At 40.2% G+C, this 19442-nt stretch overlaps 2 protein-coding genes across 2 annotated transcripts in view; both read right to left on the bottom strand.

Annotated features, from left to right (window-relative positions):
* The window catches only part of hecw2a (HECT, C2 and WW domain containing E3 ubiquitin protein ligase 2a), a 32702-nt gene extending 30316 nt beyond the window's left edge, over positions 1–2386 (bottom strand). The window contains 1 exon segment of the mRNA XM_026377181.1: positions 1769–2386. The gene's annotated coding sequence lies outside the window, so the exon portion shown is untranslated.
* Positions 2387–4134: 1748 nt separating this feature from the next.
* pgap1 (post-GPI attachment to proteins inositol deacylase 1) lies at positions 4135–19055 on the bottom strand. The gene is made up of 26 exons (XM_026376335.1): positions 18796–19055; positions 17503–17656; positions 15765–15940; positions 15127–15298; positions 14756–14916; positions 14548–14600; positions 14375–14441; positions 14136–14241; positions 13903–13961; positions 13633–13716; positions 13250–13299; positions 12940–12991; positions 12783–12860; positions 12393–12468; positions 12241–12314; positions 12101–12152; positions 11957–12023; positions 11755–11860; positions 11597–11635; positions 11298–11482; positions 10923–11150; positions 10622–10757; positions 10472–10522; positions 10059–10264; positions 9666–9770; positions 4135–9577 (listed from the first exon to the last, which is right to left on the bottom strand). The coding sequence occupies exons 1-26, from the start codon at positions 18925–18927 to the stop codon at positions 9439–9441; spliced, it is 2808 nt and encodes a 935-aa protein (XP_026232120.1). The 5' UTR covers positions 18928–19055; the 3' UTR covers positions 4135–9438.
* Positions 19056–19442: the final 387 nt, after the last annotated feature.

The following is a 19442-nucleotide window of genomic DNA, read 5'->3' as shown; positions in this document are numbered from 1 at the left end:
TTGCCTTCATAAAAACACCTTTTGCAGCATTTCCAGCCTGGCAGACCTTAGACACTCTAGCTGTTAATTTTCATAGCTTTTTCTTCCTCAATGTCCCTTCCACTCTGTACAAATCTTCTATTTTACTACCAAAACACCCAGACCATCACGCTGCCTCCACCATGCTTGACTAAAGGTATTTCTTCTTGGCAATTCTGCTGTGAAGTCCAGCGTCCTTAAGTCTCCACCTCACTATTGATGCTGTGTTTGACAGCTGCCAGTTGAGGACCTGTGAGTCGTCTTTGTCTTAAACTACACACTCTGAGAACTTTGCCTTCTTGCACAGTTGTGCATCAGGGCCTCCCACTACTTCTTCTGTTTTGTTAGAGTCAGTTTGTGCTCCTCTGTGAAGGGTGTAGTTTACAGCATGATAAGAAAACTTTCCTCACAGTTTCTAGCATTGAGTAGCCTTCCTTTCTAAAGACAACAATAGACTGATGGGTCTCTGATGAAAGTTTCTTTCTTTCTGGCCATTTTGAACCTGTAAACAAACAAACAACTGCTGATGTTCCGATAGTAAACTAACCTAAAGAACTCCATGCTCCCCTGTTAACTCCATTAATACAACTGTTCTCAGCTGAGCAACACAATTGCAAAAGGGTTTTCTCATAATCAATTAGCCTGATAAAATGATTAACCTGAATTAGCAGCTATATCAAGAGAATGATCCAGAGGACTGACAATTGCTAATAATTGATGTTTTTTAAAGAATGAAGTCTGATTCATTAAATTGTCAGCTGCATGAAAACATGTTTTTCTTGGGAAGATTTGTAAGTGATCCCAAACGTTTAAGCAGCAGTGTAAGTTCTCTGCACAAACCTGAACAGTCATAGAAGCAAACAATCACAGATTGTCTCTCTGTATGATGTCAGCGTAAGAAATTAGTTTTTTGTGATGATCCACAGGGACAAAATGAAGCTAAATTGTATTTTTGCTTGTTCTGCTTCATCTCGACTAACAGGCTTGCTTAATATATCATATTTTGAGAAAGTTGTGCAGGTTTGCAGTTTTGCTGATTTGAACCCACCCCCACCTTGAAAGCAGATCACACACAGTGGAGAAAAGTGTAAGCAATTTATGCACTGGAAGCGCTCAAAAGGAAACTGATCAAAAACACTGCACCCCTGCATGACTGGATTATATCACCACATCTGAATTAGGATTACTTTTTTTCAATTAAAGATACAGTGAGCTTAGTGATCACCGTTCATATCGATGTAAACACGAGCCACTTTCTTGATTACTGGTCTCTCAGCATCTCAGAGCAAAAGAGACGTGAAGGTAACCCCCGCTCATGGCAAAATCACGTCAGCAAAATCAGGTTACATAACAGTTTGTCTTCCAGTTTAATCATCTCAAATCAATCTGTGCGCTGCCGAGGCCGTGCACATGACTGAGCAGGCCATATAGGGACCGCACTGGCGGAATGTGCAGGTGTCATCGCTCGCTATTGGATTACTGTGGGAATTCCCTACGTCATTTTCTTTTCTTGCATCCCTTTCACAGGACGCATGCATGAATAAAACAAATCCATCAATTATCCCCTGCCGTGCAAAAACTACAGCAAAAGCACAACGCGATACGCATAGGGCGACGCAGAGGCAGTTTCATGACACATATGAGCATGAGCATCATCATCATCATCATCATCGCGGCAAGTGCTGGAAGCCATACACACCTGAACAGCCCCTTCATTCCTGACGGCGTGCTACTGGCTGGCAGAGCTTACCTTTGGCGCAGAGGTGCGGGATGGAGGAAAGCGTTACTGGCGATGACAGCGCCGCCACCAACACCTGCTCGGTGGTTACTGCGCGGGGATATCACAGTTTAGGTCGTTATCCCTGCAGTGTGGAGGATGCGAGACGGGCGGGGTGCCGCGCTAGGGCCCCCTCCCTCTCAGATCCCTAGCCAGGGCAGTTTTGGTCTCAGAGTCACGTATCAAGACGGTATCCCTCTGAAAAGCTGCGGTGCAGCACAGATACCTCGAGCCTCTTCGGTAGCTGCGCCCAGAGGTGTGCGCACGAACTCCAACAGCACCTCCCTGCACCCTGTCCGCACTGGAGGAGACGGCGGCTGCTGCTGCTGCTGCTGCTGCTGCTGCTGTGGGCTTCAGGCGTGCAGCTCATACAGGCATTACCTCCTTATTCCCCCCTTCTCTGCATCGCAGTGCGTTGCAGTCAGCGCCGTCGTCCTCCCACCAGTGCCAGCAGATGCACAAAATCTGACTGGGCAGAGCATGCGGGCTGTCCAAAAGAAAAAAACAAAAAACAAAAAACTAACTAACTATAACCGGAGGATGGCGTAATATTTGGTAACATGCAGTGGAGTGGCTCTCCTTGCTCGGGCCGCGGAGGGATTTATTCAGACGACTGTAGATCCTCAGATGAGGTTTCCTGCTGATAACATGCACACACTGAATATTAATGTGGGAAGATAACAGAGTGGGCGGTGACTCTACGGAGCACACGTCAACTTTGTGGAAAGACCGCACAGGCAATGGACGCATTTACTTAACAGCTGCACCTAAGTGATATGTTTTGCCTCATCTGTGCAGCTCTTTTTATTTTATGCCACTTTTTAGTGGTAAATAGTGTTCTTTGCGCTGCACTCATGCGTTTACTGTTCTGCAGAATGACATTTCTACATAGCACCATCTCAGTCAACTACAGCATTAAAAAGCTGCCTATGCACCAGTTATAACAATCTATATATGAATGTAGTTCATTCGAAAAGGTCACTTCCTCTGTTACTTTACTTACTAAAAAGGACCTCGTTCCGCCTAAACAGACAGGTGAAGAAACATATGCCTGCAACCAACACAGCCCATACCTCATCAATTAGGCCCTAACAGCCATATATCAATTATGCCATGATCTCAGGGATTTCTCATTAGAAGTAGCACACGTGTTAAACGCTGTCCCTCAGTGAAGTGTCCAGATGCAGTCTGTCCCTCCTGTTGTCACTGTCACACAGTACAGTCCACACCAGCAGGCGCACGGAGCCCCCTGTTGGCCGCTCAGCAGAGGTGCAGCCGCAGCTTAAACTTCTCCCGACATGAAGTTCAAATGGTGCAGCTGAAAAACGGAGGGACTAGGCAGCGATGGTGCTAACGTTATTAAATCTTATTTCACCTACAATCAATATTTGTAGATTATCTAACATTACCGTCAGTTACATTATAACACGACGCAGCCATTACACATAACTGGAGCTATGTTGGGTTCAGGGTGGTAACACACGACAGGTTGTGTTAATAACAAGGTTCAGGTTAAAGAAATGGAAATATACATACGAGAAGTGAACTGAACTTTAGCAAACATACTTCTGGATGAATTTTAACTAAAACTGGGCAAATTAACTAAAAGCTAAGTTAGCTAAACTAACGATAATGTTAAGCTAGTGCCGTTAACGTTAGCTTACTAAACCAGCATAGCTAACTCTACTGTCTTTGTGAACAACTCACTAAATGACATTAGCTACTTAGCTAACGTTGCAAAAAAACATTACTTTCTTCTGGCTACGTACACAAGTTATGTCCCTTGTATTTATACACGCCTGCGATTTGGTTTCTGGTCCCTCTTCACCACTTTCGTCTCCTTTATGTCTCTGCTTTTCGGTGCAAGGTCACTGTTTCAATCTGGTCCTTAGCTTTTATCCGGCAACAAAGTAGAAGCAGCTATTAAACATATCAGCTATCTCTTCTTCATACACGTGTTAAAACATCTTAAATACACGGGACGAGCAGACTATAGTTTTTACACCAAACACAAAATGCTGCTTTTAGTTACATTTCTATTGCCGGGCCATTTCCTCCACTAAAAGAAAAAATAAGTCATGATTAAATAAGTCGAGATTTGGACTGATGTTAATTTTCGATCCCATCATTTTGACATTTTATGTAATATTTTCTCAAGTCAAAATCTTTTACTTTTTATGTTTTGTTTATATAATATTGACTTAGCGTTCCTTTTAGTGGCATCAATGGGCTTCCATAGGATCCACATGTCCTACTGTACAATACACAGTTAGCATAGCATGAACCAAACCTGTTAACTTCATACTCACATCAATAATAAAAAATAATAGTACAACAACTACATTTCATTTTCTTGGTTTTATTGCAACAACAATGGTGCAAAAATTGCAGTTTGCCCATTTACAATGACATCAGATAAAAATGTAGAAAAACATCAAAGCAGTCAATTTCCACACAATGCCTAAACCTGAGGATTAAATACTCTTCCACACTACAGCTTCACCAGAAAATAGAAACCACACTAATCCTTTTTTATGTGGCATATATGTTCATTCTTTTGCCTAATTACCTGATGCAGTAGGTTAGTACTTGTGACAGGACCCACTAGTTCTGCACAACAAGGACCATTTAGCAGGAGGTTACAGGTTTTAAAGTCACTCAAGGAAAAAGCAAAATAAAGGAAACTGATAAAGCACTTACAGACAGTAATAACATTTAACAAATTTACGCTCATATCAATAGATAAACACTGCGAAACATTTATCTCTTTCATAGCTTGGTAAGGACAGTGACAGTGAAATTATTATTAACACTAGTTGACTTGTGATAAACTTGACTAACCAGCTTTGGTACTTGGGTTCTTGCAGTTTAGCGTTGTTGTCTTAGTTTTTCACCCTATGGGAGAACAGCAGTTCATGTTTATGACATCTCAATTCAACATAGGAATTAACTTCCTAGGTCAGGAGCACATTTGGTTGTGCAAAATTTGTGATTTATTTTCAAAAAGAAATTAGGTTTGGTTCAGCTACTCTTTTTCGGCATCAATTTCAGTGAGTGGAGCACATGATGCATTTTCTCAGTATGTTTTGATGCAAATAGGTCTGAGGATAAAGAATAAGAAAATAGAACAAGCTCATGAAGGGAGTAACTTGATTGTGACATTTAGTCAATCCTGTGTCAACAGGATGTCTTATTGTTTAGTAGGATCCTGTTGCATGTGCTGCATGGGCCAATAAAAAAAGTTGAATACACAAATATAGCAAAAGCTAAGGTATTACCCGTTATTAATATAATGTTACAAAACAATATAATATATTTATACATTGTAGGGGTCTGATACTCTGCAGACATTTTACCAACTTAATTTAATTGAGTTGCACAAATTGAGGATGTTTGTTCAACTTAAATCTTTCTGCATTTGTAGCTTTAACTGTGAAAATTAATCAAATCCTCTTGTAATGGAGAAATAATATATGTGTTATAAATGTGCATCTGTGACATGTATCACAGCTGCACTGAAACAAGAGCAACAGGACCACAGTTTGTGGTGAGTTTGACTAGTTTTTAATGGCAGGATTTGATGCCCTGCTTTAACATAGTTCTGGATACGTTTCAAGATGGACGTCTATGCTTTATTTGTTAATGTTTTGGGCGCTTGTCTAAAATGGAATGTTCCACATTTTAAAGTAAACTTAATACTAATAATTAACCATTTTACTTTAAAATATATGCCATTTTAGACAAGCGAATAAACACACCTCATTTTAAAGGCCTAAGAATACATAATATAGGTGAGAAAATTATTCATTTTAGTCCAAATGTGTGATCATTTTCTTTTGAAAATAAAACCCTCAGGTGCACATCTGAACATCTGGAGCAACATCATCACAGTGAACACTGATATAAATCACACTTACATATAATTTTATATATAAAAAAAACATAACCATCACCTGTAATAATTTGTTCTACAAGGTAGTGTACACCACCAAATCACGAGGCAGACAATGTGCACGTCAAAGCACTAAAACTGCACCACACACACGCGCACACAGTACTGTATAAATTCACACAGAGACATTCAGTGCAGGTACATTCACATTGGCAACAACTGCGGTGTGTTTGCAGAGCATGTTAATGCATGATTGTACACTCAACTTGCAAGGGCAAGTGTGACTGGTCCCTACTAAACTCTAATTCTCTTCTGTTGATTATTATAAAGCCACACAAATCTAAAAATGATACTACAATGTTATACACTTACATTCACTAGAGGCTTTAATCGTTTAGTTAGTGCACTGCTGTTGTGGACTGATTGGTTTTAAACCGACAGGCAGGCATGAAACAGATTCACTGTTGCATACCAGCAAAACTAGAAAGGCACAGCAGCTGCTTCACTGCCATGGGGGGTGTGTGCAATATTAAGACAACACAGAGAGGTATAAAATAAATAAAAACTCTAGAAACCACGCACCAAAATATGATAATTTAGTGCCATTTTTCAGCTAGAAATCATCTTTATGAAACTCATTCATTAAACTATGATGGCGAGGAGTGTTGTTCAGAGTGTATGAGCTTTAAAAAACCAAAAGCTTACGTTTCAACAAAAACTGAACTCAAATACAAACAAGAATATTACCCCATAACGTGAAACTCCAATTGTTTGTCCTCTTTATGACACCATGCTTTAAAACATACAGTAAGTCTAGTGATATTCTACATTTTTCTTTCTAACAACAAAACTGACAAAACATGTAACGCACCAACAAATACTGTACATTTAAGGACTGACATATCTTCTTCCTTGAAACAGAGATCCACTGTTGTACAAAAACGACTAAAAAGATGTAATTAAGTCTTATTGTTACACTGGCTGGCACGCTTTCTCATGACTATTAAGACAGACTGTACTTCATTTTGCCTCAGTCCTCACATACGCCACACTACTGATGTAAATACAAGAGCACAAAATGTGTTTTAATCCGCAGCTGAAAATAGTCCCCAACCAACACAGTACAGTAAAAGCCTACAGTGCACAGTTACTTCAGAAAAGTATGAGATTTTGTTAATGATGAAGCTTTAAAGCTAAAGATTTATGTCTTTAGCAGAAAGCATGTGGGTTGGGACTGAGTTTGACTTACAGACTGTTGGGTCTGGTCTTTTCATGGGTTTTGTTTACTTTGAAAAATAGTAGAACAACCTCATCTTTTGAAACTGCTATCTGAATGTTTTGGACACTGACATTTGCACTGTAAAGAAGCTTTATTTTAACTTAATATATAAACTTTTTTTTAACAAACACTGAAAATATTAGTGTACATAACTTTCAGCTAGCAGCAGTGTTTTTATTCTGGGCATACCACTGGATCAGAATATGAACTGGGTCACAAATATTTGTCCGAACCCGACCCAAGCCAGAGAGTGTGGTGGCCTAATGTGCCCTAAACCTGAAACGTTGTTGTATTTGTCAGAACCTTAACGACCTTAACCTGATTTGTTTTTCTTTCAGGTTGTTTCACCAAAAACAACACACAGTGCTGCACTATACACAAATACCAACAATCACGTGATGATTATGAACCTAAGGGACCATTTCCGTCTGTAGTTTAAACATGTGATCATGCATGTCATTAACATAAAAACATAATGAATGTTTATGACTGTTCCATTCTCAGACAAATTGTCTGTTTATGTTAATGTTGTGTCTAATAACATTTAACATATCAACCCTTGTGCATTACAACCAGTTTGGCACAAACTGTAAAGGCAGACAATAGGATTGTCACATAAAGATCACTGGATCAAACAATAATAATGAAGGAGAAAAACAGTTTAAAACTGTTTTATACTTAAAATGTAGAAATGTTTCACGAGGACATTGAAGTCTCTTTCATTTGCTCATCTTAATTACTTTCACCATGACACGGTTCAATATAAAGCAGTAACTCTCAAGTTATTAATAGTGTGTGCATGTCACGTATCTGCATTACTCAAGTATATGTAATGTAGCGAAGAAAATTCATGCTACATGGGTACTAGCTGACACCGTGAGTCCTATAAATTAGAGTTCTTCTGAGGGACACAACTAAACATGTTCATTTATTACACAGCCACATTCACAAAGAATTTGATTATAGACTACAAACACTACTTCTGACAGCTTCTTCTTTTGTGCAATCAATTACTATTTTTGCTGGCTGTAGAATGAATGAGCAGTAATTAGCTAGACAACATAAACAGCAAACAGTTGGCTTGAGATTCACTGCAGGTAAAAAACAGTTTGTTAGTTCAGCACCTGTTTTAAGGTGCTCATTTGTATTTGGCAAGCCATCACCAGGCAGGCAGATCACAGACTTAGACGAGTGACCAGATTAGCTAATATCAATTTACTCCATTCTTAGGATTATTTTTTGGGGGCATTTTTCTTTTTCTATTGTTCTTCTGCCACAGCACCACTGGGTATTCTCTTCATCAGCGCTACCAAGTTTCTTTTTTTTAAATAAAAAATGTTGTGAATGCCTTCATTCACAACTACACACTTTCAATTACTATTTCTTTCGATTTATCAATCAAATTTAAGCCACAGTTGTTGTTTCCTGCACTCACATATCATATCAAAAGCCTGATAGGTTTTTCCCTACAGTATGACCCACAGGGAAGCTTTTACTTTGAAATATCTGTGCAGGAAGTTTTGAGATACATGAGATAAGCCCCTTGCCATTTAACAGTCATTGTTGCAGACAGTAGCTAAGTAAATGAAAGTGTGAATGACTTCATAACTTAGTTATGTGTCACATGGCTAGATGAAAGTTAGATCTAAGATTTATATGTGATGCTGAAAAATGAATACACCCCTGACTATGACCACTCTTAGGAAAACTGCTCAGCAGCTAATAAAACCACCAACCACCGTAATGCAGCAAACTCATTATCTAAATAATGTGAGACACAGCAGACCTGTGCATGGGCTCAAGCCATTTCCAGACTACACCTTCATTTTGTTCCCATCATTACTGCTGTGTACACTGCTGTGTATAACAAATTATTAAGGGAGAATGTAAACATGGTTACTTTGGGTTTTTCTTATGGAATGCACGCATGACACTGCCACTGGTTTTGAGGCGGTGTTTAGACAGTCAGTACGTAACATTTACATATAAGTCATTGCTAAGCAGTAGGCAGTGTAAGAGTTTACAGCATAGTGACCACAGTGAACGATGCCACTAAATATACTAGACACATCAAAAACAAAATACCACAGTTTTAACAATAACACCCTGTAGAGAGAGCTCTAATATCAATAGCTTCACTGGTTGCAGAGCTCTTGCTCCCTGAAGGCAGAGCTATAGATATACAGAGTAAGGCAAACTTGGTTTCAGGTCAGTCCAACAGAGCTATATTTGCACCAAATGTTCCAAGGCCTTTACCTCCTGTCATTTTAAAACATAGTGTAATTGCCATGGAGCTTTTAGTGCTAACATTAAGCACACAGTTCCCCCAGCTATGTATGTCTATGGCTCTGCTCCATGGCAGCTTGATCCATCAAATCTTTTTGGGACAAATCAGCCTCAACTGGCTTCAGGCTGCAACTTAGAGAAAGGCTTATTATGGTAGAAATGAAGATTAAAACCAGTCAGATACCATCAGAGCAGACAACACAAGGCCAGAGGGACGAGTGCCGCCAGCAGGAAGTAAGTGACTCGGTAGAGGTGAAGTGGAGAGAAGGTCACCATGGTAACGGCCAAGGGCAGGGGGAGGCAGGAAGTGAGAGGCAGGAGTTTACTGAAAGAGTTCAAGAAAAGGAGAGACCATTGTTGCTGGATGACAAATCTCTTGGGTAATGTGTGTGGTGGTGATGGTGGACTCCTACCTGCCGCAGAGCTTTAAAGTGTTGCAGTTAATAAGCAGCATGTACACAATAATTAGAGGCACAGTGTGTGGCCAACAAGGGTCAGGATCCAACTGGACAGAATACCTGCAGAGAATCACAAGGTACGTTAAACAAAGACACCCATTTCCTGTGCCATTCCTCTTTTATCCCAACACACAATGAACTGAACATTCTTTTGACTTTTTACAGTTCTGTATAGCAATACTGAAATCTAATATCTTAAAGTGGTGGAAGTGGGTCTCAAATCATTTACTTATTGACATATACTGTAATTCCATGAAAGAATTACATAATCAAAGTTAGATTCCTCAGTGTAATGTGTAATTGTGATGTGTCTGTTTTAAGCTCTGTCCCACAATTAAACATTAGCACCTCAGGTTGCGGATCCAGTACATGAGAGAGGGCGCGCTGAGAAAGGCAGGTAGCACGAAAAGTGATGACAGGCAGAGGTGGAGCTGTAGGTCATCCCTCACTTCCTGCAAAGCACACTCGGACAGCAGGGGGGTGCCATTACAGTCTTTAGACTTAGATTCAGTATCAACTGTGCCATTTTCAGCTTCTTTATGCTTCTGGGGTGCCTGCAAAGATTGTAGAAGTGAAAGATTTCCAAGTTTAATTCAATAAGGATAAAAACGTATTCTGTATTATGTAAAATGCTTTGCAAGGTTTTGAACCCTGGCTCTGCATTCACATTACCAGGATCTTTAGTACAACTATGATAAAAGTGAAATGCTGGTTTATCAGGTTGATGGGATTTTACAAACACTAAAATATTGAAATCTTACCAGATTCAGCATGTGACTCAGAGATCTCACTGTCATCTGTAGCCTTAGTACCTGACCATGAGATGTAAAAAAAACAAGCAACACATCATTAGAAAATGTTTTTATGATATGTTAAGTCAATGTTGTATTTGAACTGATACATAAAGTCACCCTATAAAGGTGGAACAGAAAGGCGGCAAAGATCGACAATGCTCCACAGGACGTCAAGCCTATAACAGTCAGACACAGAGTGATGAAAACTTGGCTCTCCAGTCGTAGGGTACCACAGTCTCTAGAGACAGATGGTCTGCAGATATAAAAGAAAATAATAAATCATTCCATCAGAAAAATATATTTGAAGTAGGTTTACTGTTCTTATAGTATAAGAATGTGTTTATATATAAGTCAGCCTAAAGATCATCCAATTACAATTTCAAATCTCATACCTCAAAGTTTACATGTCCAACCATACCTGTGTAGAGGAGCTAATATTAATGAGATCAGTCGTATAATGAGACTGAGCACTGTGCTTCCCCAGTATGCCACAGCTGCCCCCAGAATGTAAATCAGAGGGGATAGGATGTGGGGCCACTCTTCAACTGGTGTGTCTCTATGAAATGCAATATCAGGAAAGGTTGGGGGGAGGGCATCCACATGAGGCAGCCAAAGAATGGACCACACCTCTTGAAACCAACTATAGCTGAGAGAAAAATAAGGGAAAAAAATAAAACATGGCATGTAACTGCAAGCGCTAGAAAAATCTAGTAAATGGTCAAACTTCTGTGTCCTAGCTCAGCAGCTTGGCAATAAACTTGCACAATTTCAGCAACAGGCTTGTGATGTCTACCTAAGTAGGATGTGCAGAATATAAACAGGCAGGTTGACTTTATGAGGCTGCAGGCCTTTGGCCACCACCTGGCCCATGTTTGCAGCTCGCCTTGACTTCAGGATAGAGGACAGCTGCCCTCCATAGGCCAGGAGCAGAGTTGCAGCTGTGTACACTGGGACCATGGGGCCACAGAACCTGAGTATCTGGTAGACACAAGAGAGCAGAGCCGACCTTCATTTTGTCTGAATAATTGTTTGTTAATGAAGATCAATAAATTACATCTGGTATGTAGTCCAAACAATACAAGAAAGTTGTACCTGCCCCAGCACCCTGGGTAATGAAGTCTTTATTGACACCTGAACCAGAGGGAAGACATAATTTATTTTCCATGTCTATTCTGTACTAATGATTAAAAGGTGTTTTCTAGCACTGGAGAACTGTTGTTTTAGTTCTTTTCAGCAGCAAAAAGTAATACCTTATATTGGCAGTTGGGGGCAGTGTGGAGCTGAAGGAGGACATCCGAGGTGTTGTCGGGGCGACTTGTATGGAGCATTCCTGAGATCTCAGTCACTGAGGGCACGCTGGATATCACATCAAATCACATATAGAATCAGTGAATGGTAGAGACAAGTAAAGCTCCCAGAAAAAAGCCTGGAGACACACAAACGGTTACTAACCTGACGATGGTGAAAGAATCCTCTCTGAACCATGGCACTTTTAATCTGTAGACATTGGACAGTCTATCTGCGGACAGACATAAGATAATCATTGTTACATTTCAGCATGTGTTCATATACCCATGTGTGAAAAGACAAACTCACCTTTATGTACTTTGCACTGGCTTGCAACGTTAATTCTAAAAGCCTGATAGGCCTAAAGAAAGAGGTTTGAAATTTAGTGACATAGTGGTAACTGGTGGTATACCGAGTTAGCAAGCACGTAATAAAATCATTGAAGCTACCTGGTGAAAGTGTTGCAGCTTGATGGTGTGAAGAAGACCAGAGGAGTTAACCATGACATCGCTGACTGTCAAACCTGCAAAAACAACAGGTCACTGTGAAGGAACAGGTTTCTTTTCACAGAAGTTTGAGAATCAACAATAAGACAACTCACCAGAAGACAAGATGTGTGGAACTGGGACCAACATAGTTTGAGATTCTTGTCTCTGCCACTCACACTCCACAGTAAACTGTAGAAACCACACAAAATACATCAGCTTAATAGCTTAAGCCCATGCACATACAGTACCTGCAACATTAATGACTCTCTCTTTACTCTCAGCAGTACGTACTTAGCAGTACTGCTTTTTAAAAGAAGCAAGACTACTGAAATGCTTGACTGAGATAATAAAGCAAGATCATTAATATCCATCTCCTCTTAAACATCAACATATTCACACTGTCACTGTGAGCTATTCTTATCCTACTCTACCAGGAGACAGGATGGGCACGTAGCAGCATCTAATTTGTCTGTAGCAGCACATTTTCATTTTGTTTCAAGTACCTGTCTGCCATTGAGGTTGGAGGCCGAAACAACAAGATGAGTAACTGAAGACAAGTCATTGAGACTCAGAATCAGGACCTGAGGAGGAGAACAGACAGCTCACAGCAAACATTAGCAGCTAAGACTGGACAGACAAGTGTCACTAGAGGATAATTACTTTGTATGCTGGCAGAAGTTCAGTTCCCATTGACAGATCTACTGCACGCACACTGGAAAATCCAAAGAACATGAGTGAAGCATAACAGAATTTACATCGTGTAACATATTAAAAGTAATTACATTGTATAGGAAACTGCAGAAAAAATATATACTACTCTATATACTACAGTTCATACACTGTAGTAATATACTCAGATCACTCATAAAACTAACAGCACCAGTAGTGTTAATGTTGTGCCTCAACAGTGCAAATGAGTGTGACACTCATAGTGTCACACTGAGTGAGATAATACAAAATATATTCCTACCATGAAGAACTGTTCTTGTGCACACAGCCATATACCCAGCTAGTCATCTCCTGTTAGAGGAGAGAAAACCAAGATCCCATTTTCTTCCATATTTCATTTTGTGCATGAGCTTTAGTACAAGTTTTGTTTGTACTGTACATGTAAACAGACAACAAAAGGGAACATTCTGTGTGGTGTTGTTTTTATTTATCTTGACTTCAATCCAATACTGAATTGGGGTATTCTTAATTTAATCATGTAGTCAATAAATAAATCCCTGAACAAATCAAACATGTAAGTGATGATTCACAAGTCTGAAAGCAGGTTATGGAAATAGAGCATTGCAACTATGTTATTCAAAGACAAAGCGATGACAGCATTAGCACAACAGTGCTGAACCTCACCAGGTTGGTACTCCTGCAATAGAAATGGCTGTAGGCTTTCCTGCGACTCGACAGAGCAAACAGGAAATACTTGACCTGTCCTTCCTGCAGACAGAAAGCAATACTGAAAGTAAAGGGTCTGTATCAGGCTTTTATTACAGGATAGGCTGGATATGACCAAACATTAGTCAGCATGATTCATTTACTGTTGCAGTTTGCTCTCATATATTACTGTGTGACAGTATGTAAAGAGTTTTTATCCATGTATTATGCTGGTACAAAATTTGGCACCTTTGGTGTGCTGTAAGCCAGACGTAGTGTGTTAACTTCACTCCACGCTTCAGGAAAATCTAGAAAAATAAAAGATTGTTTAATAGTGTCATTCAGTAAATGTCAAAGGAAACTCAAAATAGAAAAATATGAAACGCATGTAAAAGTAAGGGTCAATAAAATATCTAAAAGCATTTGGACAGCACAGTCCCTCTCTTTACTCCAGTGTTGTTTGCTCAAGTGTTTCTCTCTACCTGAAAAGGAGATGGAGGTGTCTTGAGTTTCTCCCAACATCCTGACAGGGTGTCTGATGAAGTGATGGTTTAGTACGGCCATTTTCATCTCTGGGTTTTCTGTGAACTAATAACACAACAAACTATTTAGTCTGGAAACAGATAACATCTGTTTTACATACATAAATACATCTGTATTTATTCACATGTTCCACGCAGGTACTACTTATTACTTGAAAAATAAGCTTGTTTGTTCTGACCTGTCTGGTTTCAGGATCAATGAGGTCAAAGAACGCCCTGACAGTGGCAAGAACAAGCTCTTTGCACCTGGAAAACCAAGACATAGACACAGCTTATTAATACCGTGAATCGTGTTTCAATATAGATCAGAATAAATATACCGTCTCTCAAAACACAACGTTACGTCTTTTACCAAACTATGGAGAGGTGGTCAGTGGACACCCATGTCCTGGGGACTGCAGTTGCCTTGACAAATATGAGAAGACATGAAGAAGAAGTCTTAGTTTTGTCTACTAATCACAGAGTGGAAGCTGAATTTTGACCTGGTCCTTTCAATCAAAATGCAGCTAGGAGTGTTCAGTTCTTCAAAACCACTCTACCAATATCATATCATATCTTACCACCACTGACAGCTTATTGGGGTCTCCTGAAGGACAAGGTAAGGCTGTTAGGCCAGAGCGAACCTGGTAGTCACGGTAACCACCCCCAACAGACAGGACTGTGACATTCCTGAGTTTGTTCACCTGGCTCACCCACTTCTGTCTCACTGCAGAGTAGAAATCTACACACAATAGAGATAAAGTGGAAGAAGAGCTCATGTAAAGATGAATTACATGAAATCAGATTTCATGTTATATTGTTACCAACATCATTTGTTACTGCCATCTTTCTATATCTGCTTTCTCTTTCTATAGTTCAATGTAAAAACGAGCACTAACATCTGTGACGGCTTTTATTAGACTTAAATCATCAGCACAAGAGCTGTTCCTACCCAGCAGGTATGGGTCCAGGGCGAGCACTGGGGCCAGGTGAGGGGAGGCTTGGGTAATGATGAGGCTGACCAGATTGGTGTTAAAGCGGGGCAAAGTGAACAGCGCCCGAGCCACTACTCCTCCCATGGAGTGGCCAACGAGCACCACGTTCTGAGGAGGGATCTTCAAATGCTGGTAAAGACATTGATAGACGTACTATCAGTGAAAAGTGTTTACATGCAGTATTGGCATGCAATATTGCTTCCTTGTTTAAAATTGCCTTACAGATCTTCTGGATAATGCACCTGCAGTTTAAGCACAACTGATCTGACCTTACTGGTGCCCTGTTAGTTGACTCATGTTTAAAAGTATAGTATTAACATAATTTTAACTCCAGCTGATTAATAATTAAAGATTTTTTACCTGCTGTTAACTGTGCAGTTTAATTCCTCTCCTTTATGTTTAGTACTGAATACTGGAAAAATTATTTCATACTGTATGACACGTGAGTCACAAAAGGATTAACTAACCATCATAAATGGAGAAGGTTCCGGAATGTGATTTGTGTGTGACGTATACAACACTGAAATAACACTCCACCAGCAATATCTAGCGTAAGCAACCCTGTCTGGCGAGTGGGTGATATTTGAGGCCTGACCTTGTAGAGCCTCAGGATGGCCTTAACGCTCTCGTGCAGGAAGTGCGTCTGTCGGAGCAGACTGCCGCCGTACAGCGCCACCAGTTCCTCGTTAAAGTCCACTGTGAACACGTTGAAGTGGAGACCTCCCTCCATGTTTTCAGCCTTCCTCAGGGCCACTGAGCCAAGAGAGCGAGCTTCACAAAAACAAGGTGACATTAGATAGTGTCAAATAGTCATGAAGTGTGAAATCATACATATGTAACATACAACAATACAATTTTATGCAACTCTACCAACCAACATGGTGCAGAAAGTTTTTTTATGCATGGCTCCTATGTGATTTAAAAAAATATATATTATCAAGTCTCAAGCCTCTCCAGATGAGTTCAGGTCCATTATTTGTGACCTAAAAATAAAGCTCTTCACTTTACTGTTTAAAAGATTCATTAAATATTCCTGAACGGTGCACCAGCAAAAGACCTTATCTGTAGCCGGTGCTTCATCAAGCTGCTGTTAACTTGTGAAGGAGTAAGCCTTATTCAGCAACAGCTGTTGTTAAAAATACATCGGCTTGAAGGGTGTGACTAATGGACAAGAAATGTCGAGGAAGAGAGAGCGTGGACCATCATCATCACCACAAACACCACAGTATAACTGCAACATCTGTTTGTCTTCACATTGGTAAAAGTGTAAAAGTTTTACTTTTGCACACACAACTCATACAAAGAACAGGATTCAGCATAATCTTGGTTGTTTGACTGTATGGAACTGAACTATACTTTAGGTCTTGTTGACCCAGCCCATAAAAAGATCACCTACTCTCAATATGTTCTGACTCTGACTGCTTGCAGCTGCAAGCTCATATGTTCCTAATGCAGACATAAATGATGAAATGTGGTTATTTAGTTTCATTAAACAAATCTATAAAATGCTGGGTACTGTGTTTTTGTTTTCACACAGGAGAAAATGTATTTCTTGAGGACTATTTTCTGCTGCAGATTAATCCTCACTTGGTGCTCTAGTGACTATTTAGAGAAGCATGTAGGTGTATGTGGTTGAGTCATAAATAAACTACAGTGTGTGTGTGTGTGTGTGTGTGTGTGTGTGTGTCTGTGTCTGTGTGTCTGTGTCTATGTTAATGAAAGAAAATGTCATCCACTGTCACAGTGTGGCTGGCTGAAGTGTTTTTAAATAGTTATGGGACGACAGTGAAGCTCTGCCATGTAAAGGAGTGAGATACGGCATACTTGGAAACACACAGTGTTTAAAGGTTACATTCATTGTTGGCTTTGGTCCTATAGTGGCATTTGTTGATAAGACAAATATGGAAAATTGTTTGCCTTAATAGCCAATGTAAATGTTTAAGTGTTAACCTCCAGATGTACATAAAAAACAAAACAAAAGCCAGGTTTTCAAGATCTCTTTAAATGCAGCAATGCATACATAAAACCAAATGCAATTTATTCAGTAAGGGTTGTGTAATGTAAAACTGTATTTTAAAACATTTAAGTGTGAATAATAATTATTATTTTTGCTTGCCGGTCAGGTATTAACCAGTCAAAACATAGAGCTACTCCTATGTCCTCAAACAGTCTGAGAGCATCTATTTACTAAGTCACCTCCTCTTGTTTGTGCATCGGACTGACCTGCTGTAACAATCTAGGACACATTTACTTCACTGTAGCTGCACATTCAAATACAAGTCCTGACACATGTAATCAACCTTCCATTCATTCATTCACTTGTGCACTTTTACCTTGTTTATAACTGCCTGCATTTCCAGGCAGGAAGAGCACAGGGGCACCGGTGAGTTTGAGCTCTCTGGTTTCCTGGGCATACAGACCCTCTCCATACAGGTAAAGCCCGTACGCTGGGTACTGTCTGGCCACTCGGCGAGGCAGAGCCACCCGCTGTAATGTAAGGTCACACACAGTCACACACACACACATTAGAACTTCAAGGTGACACATTCAGACATTTCTTATTTGCTGTCCACTTTGACTTCATTTCTCTGAATACTGACAGCACATTTTATAAGAGAAGTAAGCTGACTGAAAGCTGACAGCCTGCTGTGACTGCAAATGATTTTTTTTTTATAGTATAGACACCTAAGTAGTAACAGCAGGAACTATTAGGACACATCAGACGACTAAAGAATAGGAAGCAGTCCTTTGAGGAAGAATGATAAAAAATTCTTCCTGCATGCTGTGTAGGTCTAACCACAGTTACAGGAATGGTTTACTTGAGTTTAATGAAGCTAAAGTATTTTAGCAAACAGCTCTGGTCATTACTATTTCCACAATCACGCTGTAGGTTTAATGGGTGTGTTCAACAAAAACATAAAAGATCAAGACTGTTTGTGTTTCATGGTGAAGATCAGATAACAATTCATGACACATTCATTCAGAAAACCAGGAAACTGCAAATAGTTGACTTGCAACTGCATATTGTATGGACTCATCCATTATAGCAGAAATAACAAAAAGCATGCACTCTTTCATCTGATGTTAAACCAGACGCCCTTGCAGAGCATGGTCTCCAGCTGTGCTCCACTTCTGGGCAGATGAACACATTACAGAGCACAGACTGAACCTCCACGGCACCTTGCTCTGTCTTCACCTGACCTGTCGTCTATGTAACGAGGTCTATGTTGTATAACGCTAAAGCTGACCTGACCCTGCTCAGAAGCTGATTTGGTTTTGGTTTTACAGACTAGCTAATTTGGGCTGATCTAACATGAACCCTCAACACATAGCCTACCTGCAGCCAGACAGACAGGTCTTGTGTTAATGGAAACCAGAAATGCGGTGAATTAGCCAGGCTGTTAGCAAACACAGCGTCACACACACACACACGTCTCTGTCACTTAAAAGGCCAAATTTTAGGATCATTTATGTCATTTGTTCGTGCTGAAACCAAAACATGTCGGCGGCGTTGAATTGACAGCCCCTTTTAGCGACGTGTTTTGCTTCTGCCCCCAACAAATGCAGTGCGTTGCTACTTCATATGTGACGGTGTGTGAGGTCCTATCATCAGCCGGTCGACTCACCCGGTACTCTGGGTATTCAAACATATAGGTCATACTGCATCTGTTCTCCTCGAAGCCAGTCAGCAGCTCTCGAAGGCCAACCGCCAGAAGCCCCAGAGCGAAAGCGTAAAAGGCCACAGTGGCGAGTTTCATGGTTCCTCCTATTCTAACTCTAGCTTTTAGATATTACAGGTATTTCGCGTCCATGTTTCCAGTTTTCACTCAGTGAGCGCCCTGCCAGGAGGACACCACACTAGCTGTCACCCACAGACACTGAGCCCCCAAACAGGAACTACACGCTGATGGTGTTTGACTGACACGTTGCTTGGCCAATAGGAGGAGAGAACTGAGAGGCTGGACCAATGGGAGAGCAAAGCGCGGGTGACGCGTTGTATGTTCGGAATTTTAATAAGTTTGTTTTCTTTTTCTCTTTTACTTTGTTTTAGGATGGGACGGTGTTTTAACTTCACCTTTACATCATTTCACTTATTTCAGTTTCGTTTCCTTATTTTAGCCATCATGTAATTATGTTATGTAATGTAATTAAGGCTAGGAAAGTAGGGCTAATGATAAATGTAGCTTAAGATAACATTTTGGCTAACATGTTGATATTTGGCTAAAATAATACCATTGTCATCAGCACTGTGATATATAACTATAATATATAA

Source organism: Anabas testudineus, chromosome 21 (genome assembly GCF_900324465.2).
Source record: "Anabas testudineus chromosome 21, fAnaTes1.2, whole genome shotgun sequence".
In the NCBI taxonomy this organism is placed as follows: Eukaryota; Metazoa; Chordata; class Actinopteri; order Anabantiformes; family Anabantidae; genus Anabas; species Anabas testudineus.
Note: the sequence above shows the minus strand (reverse complement) of the source record. Positions and strands in the feature narration are given on the sequence as shown.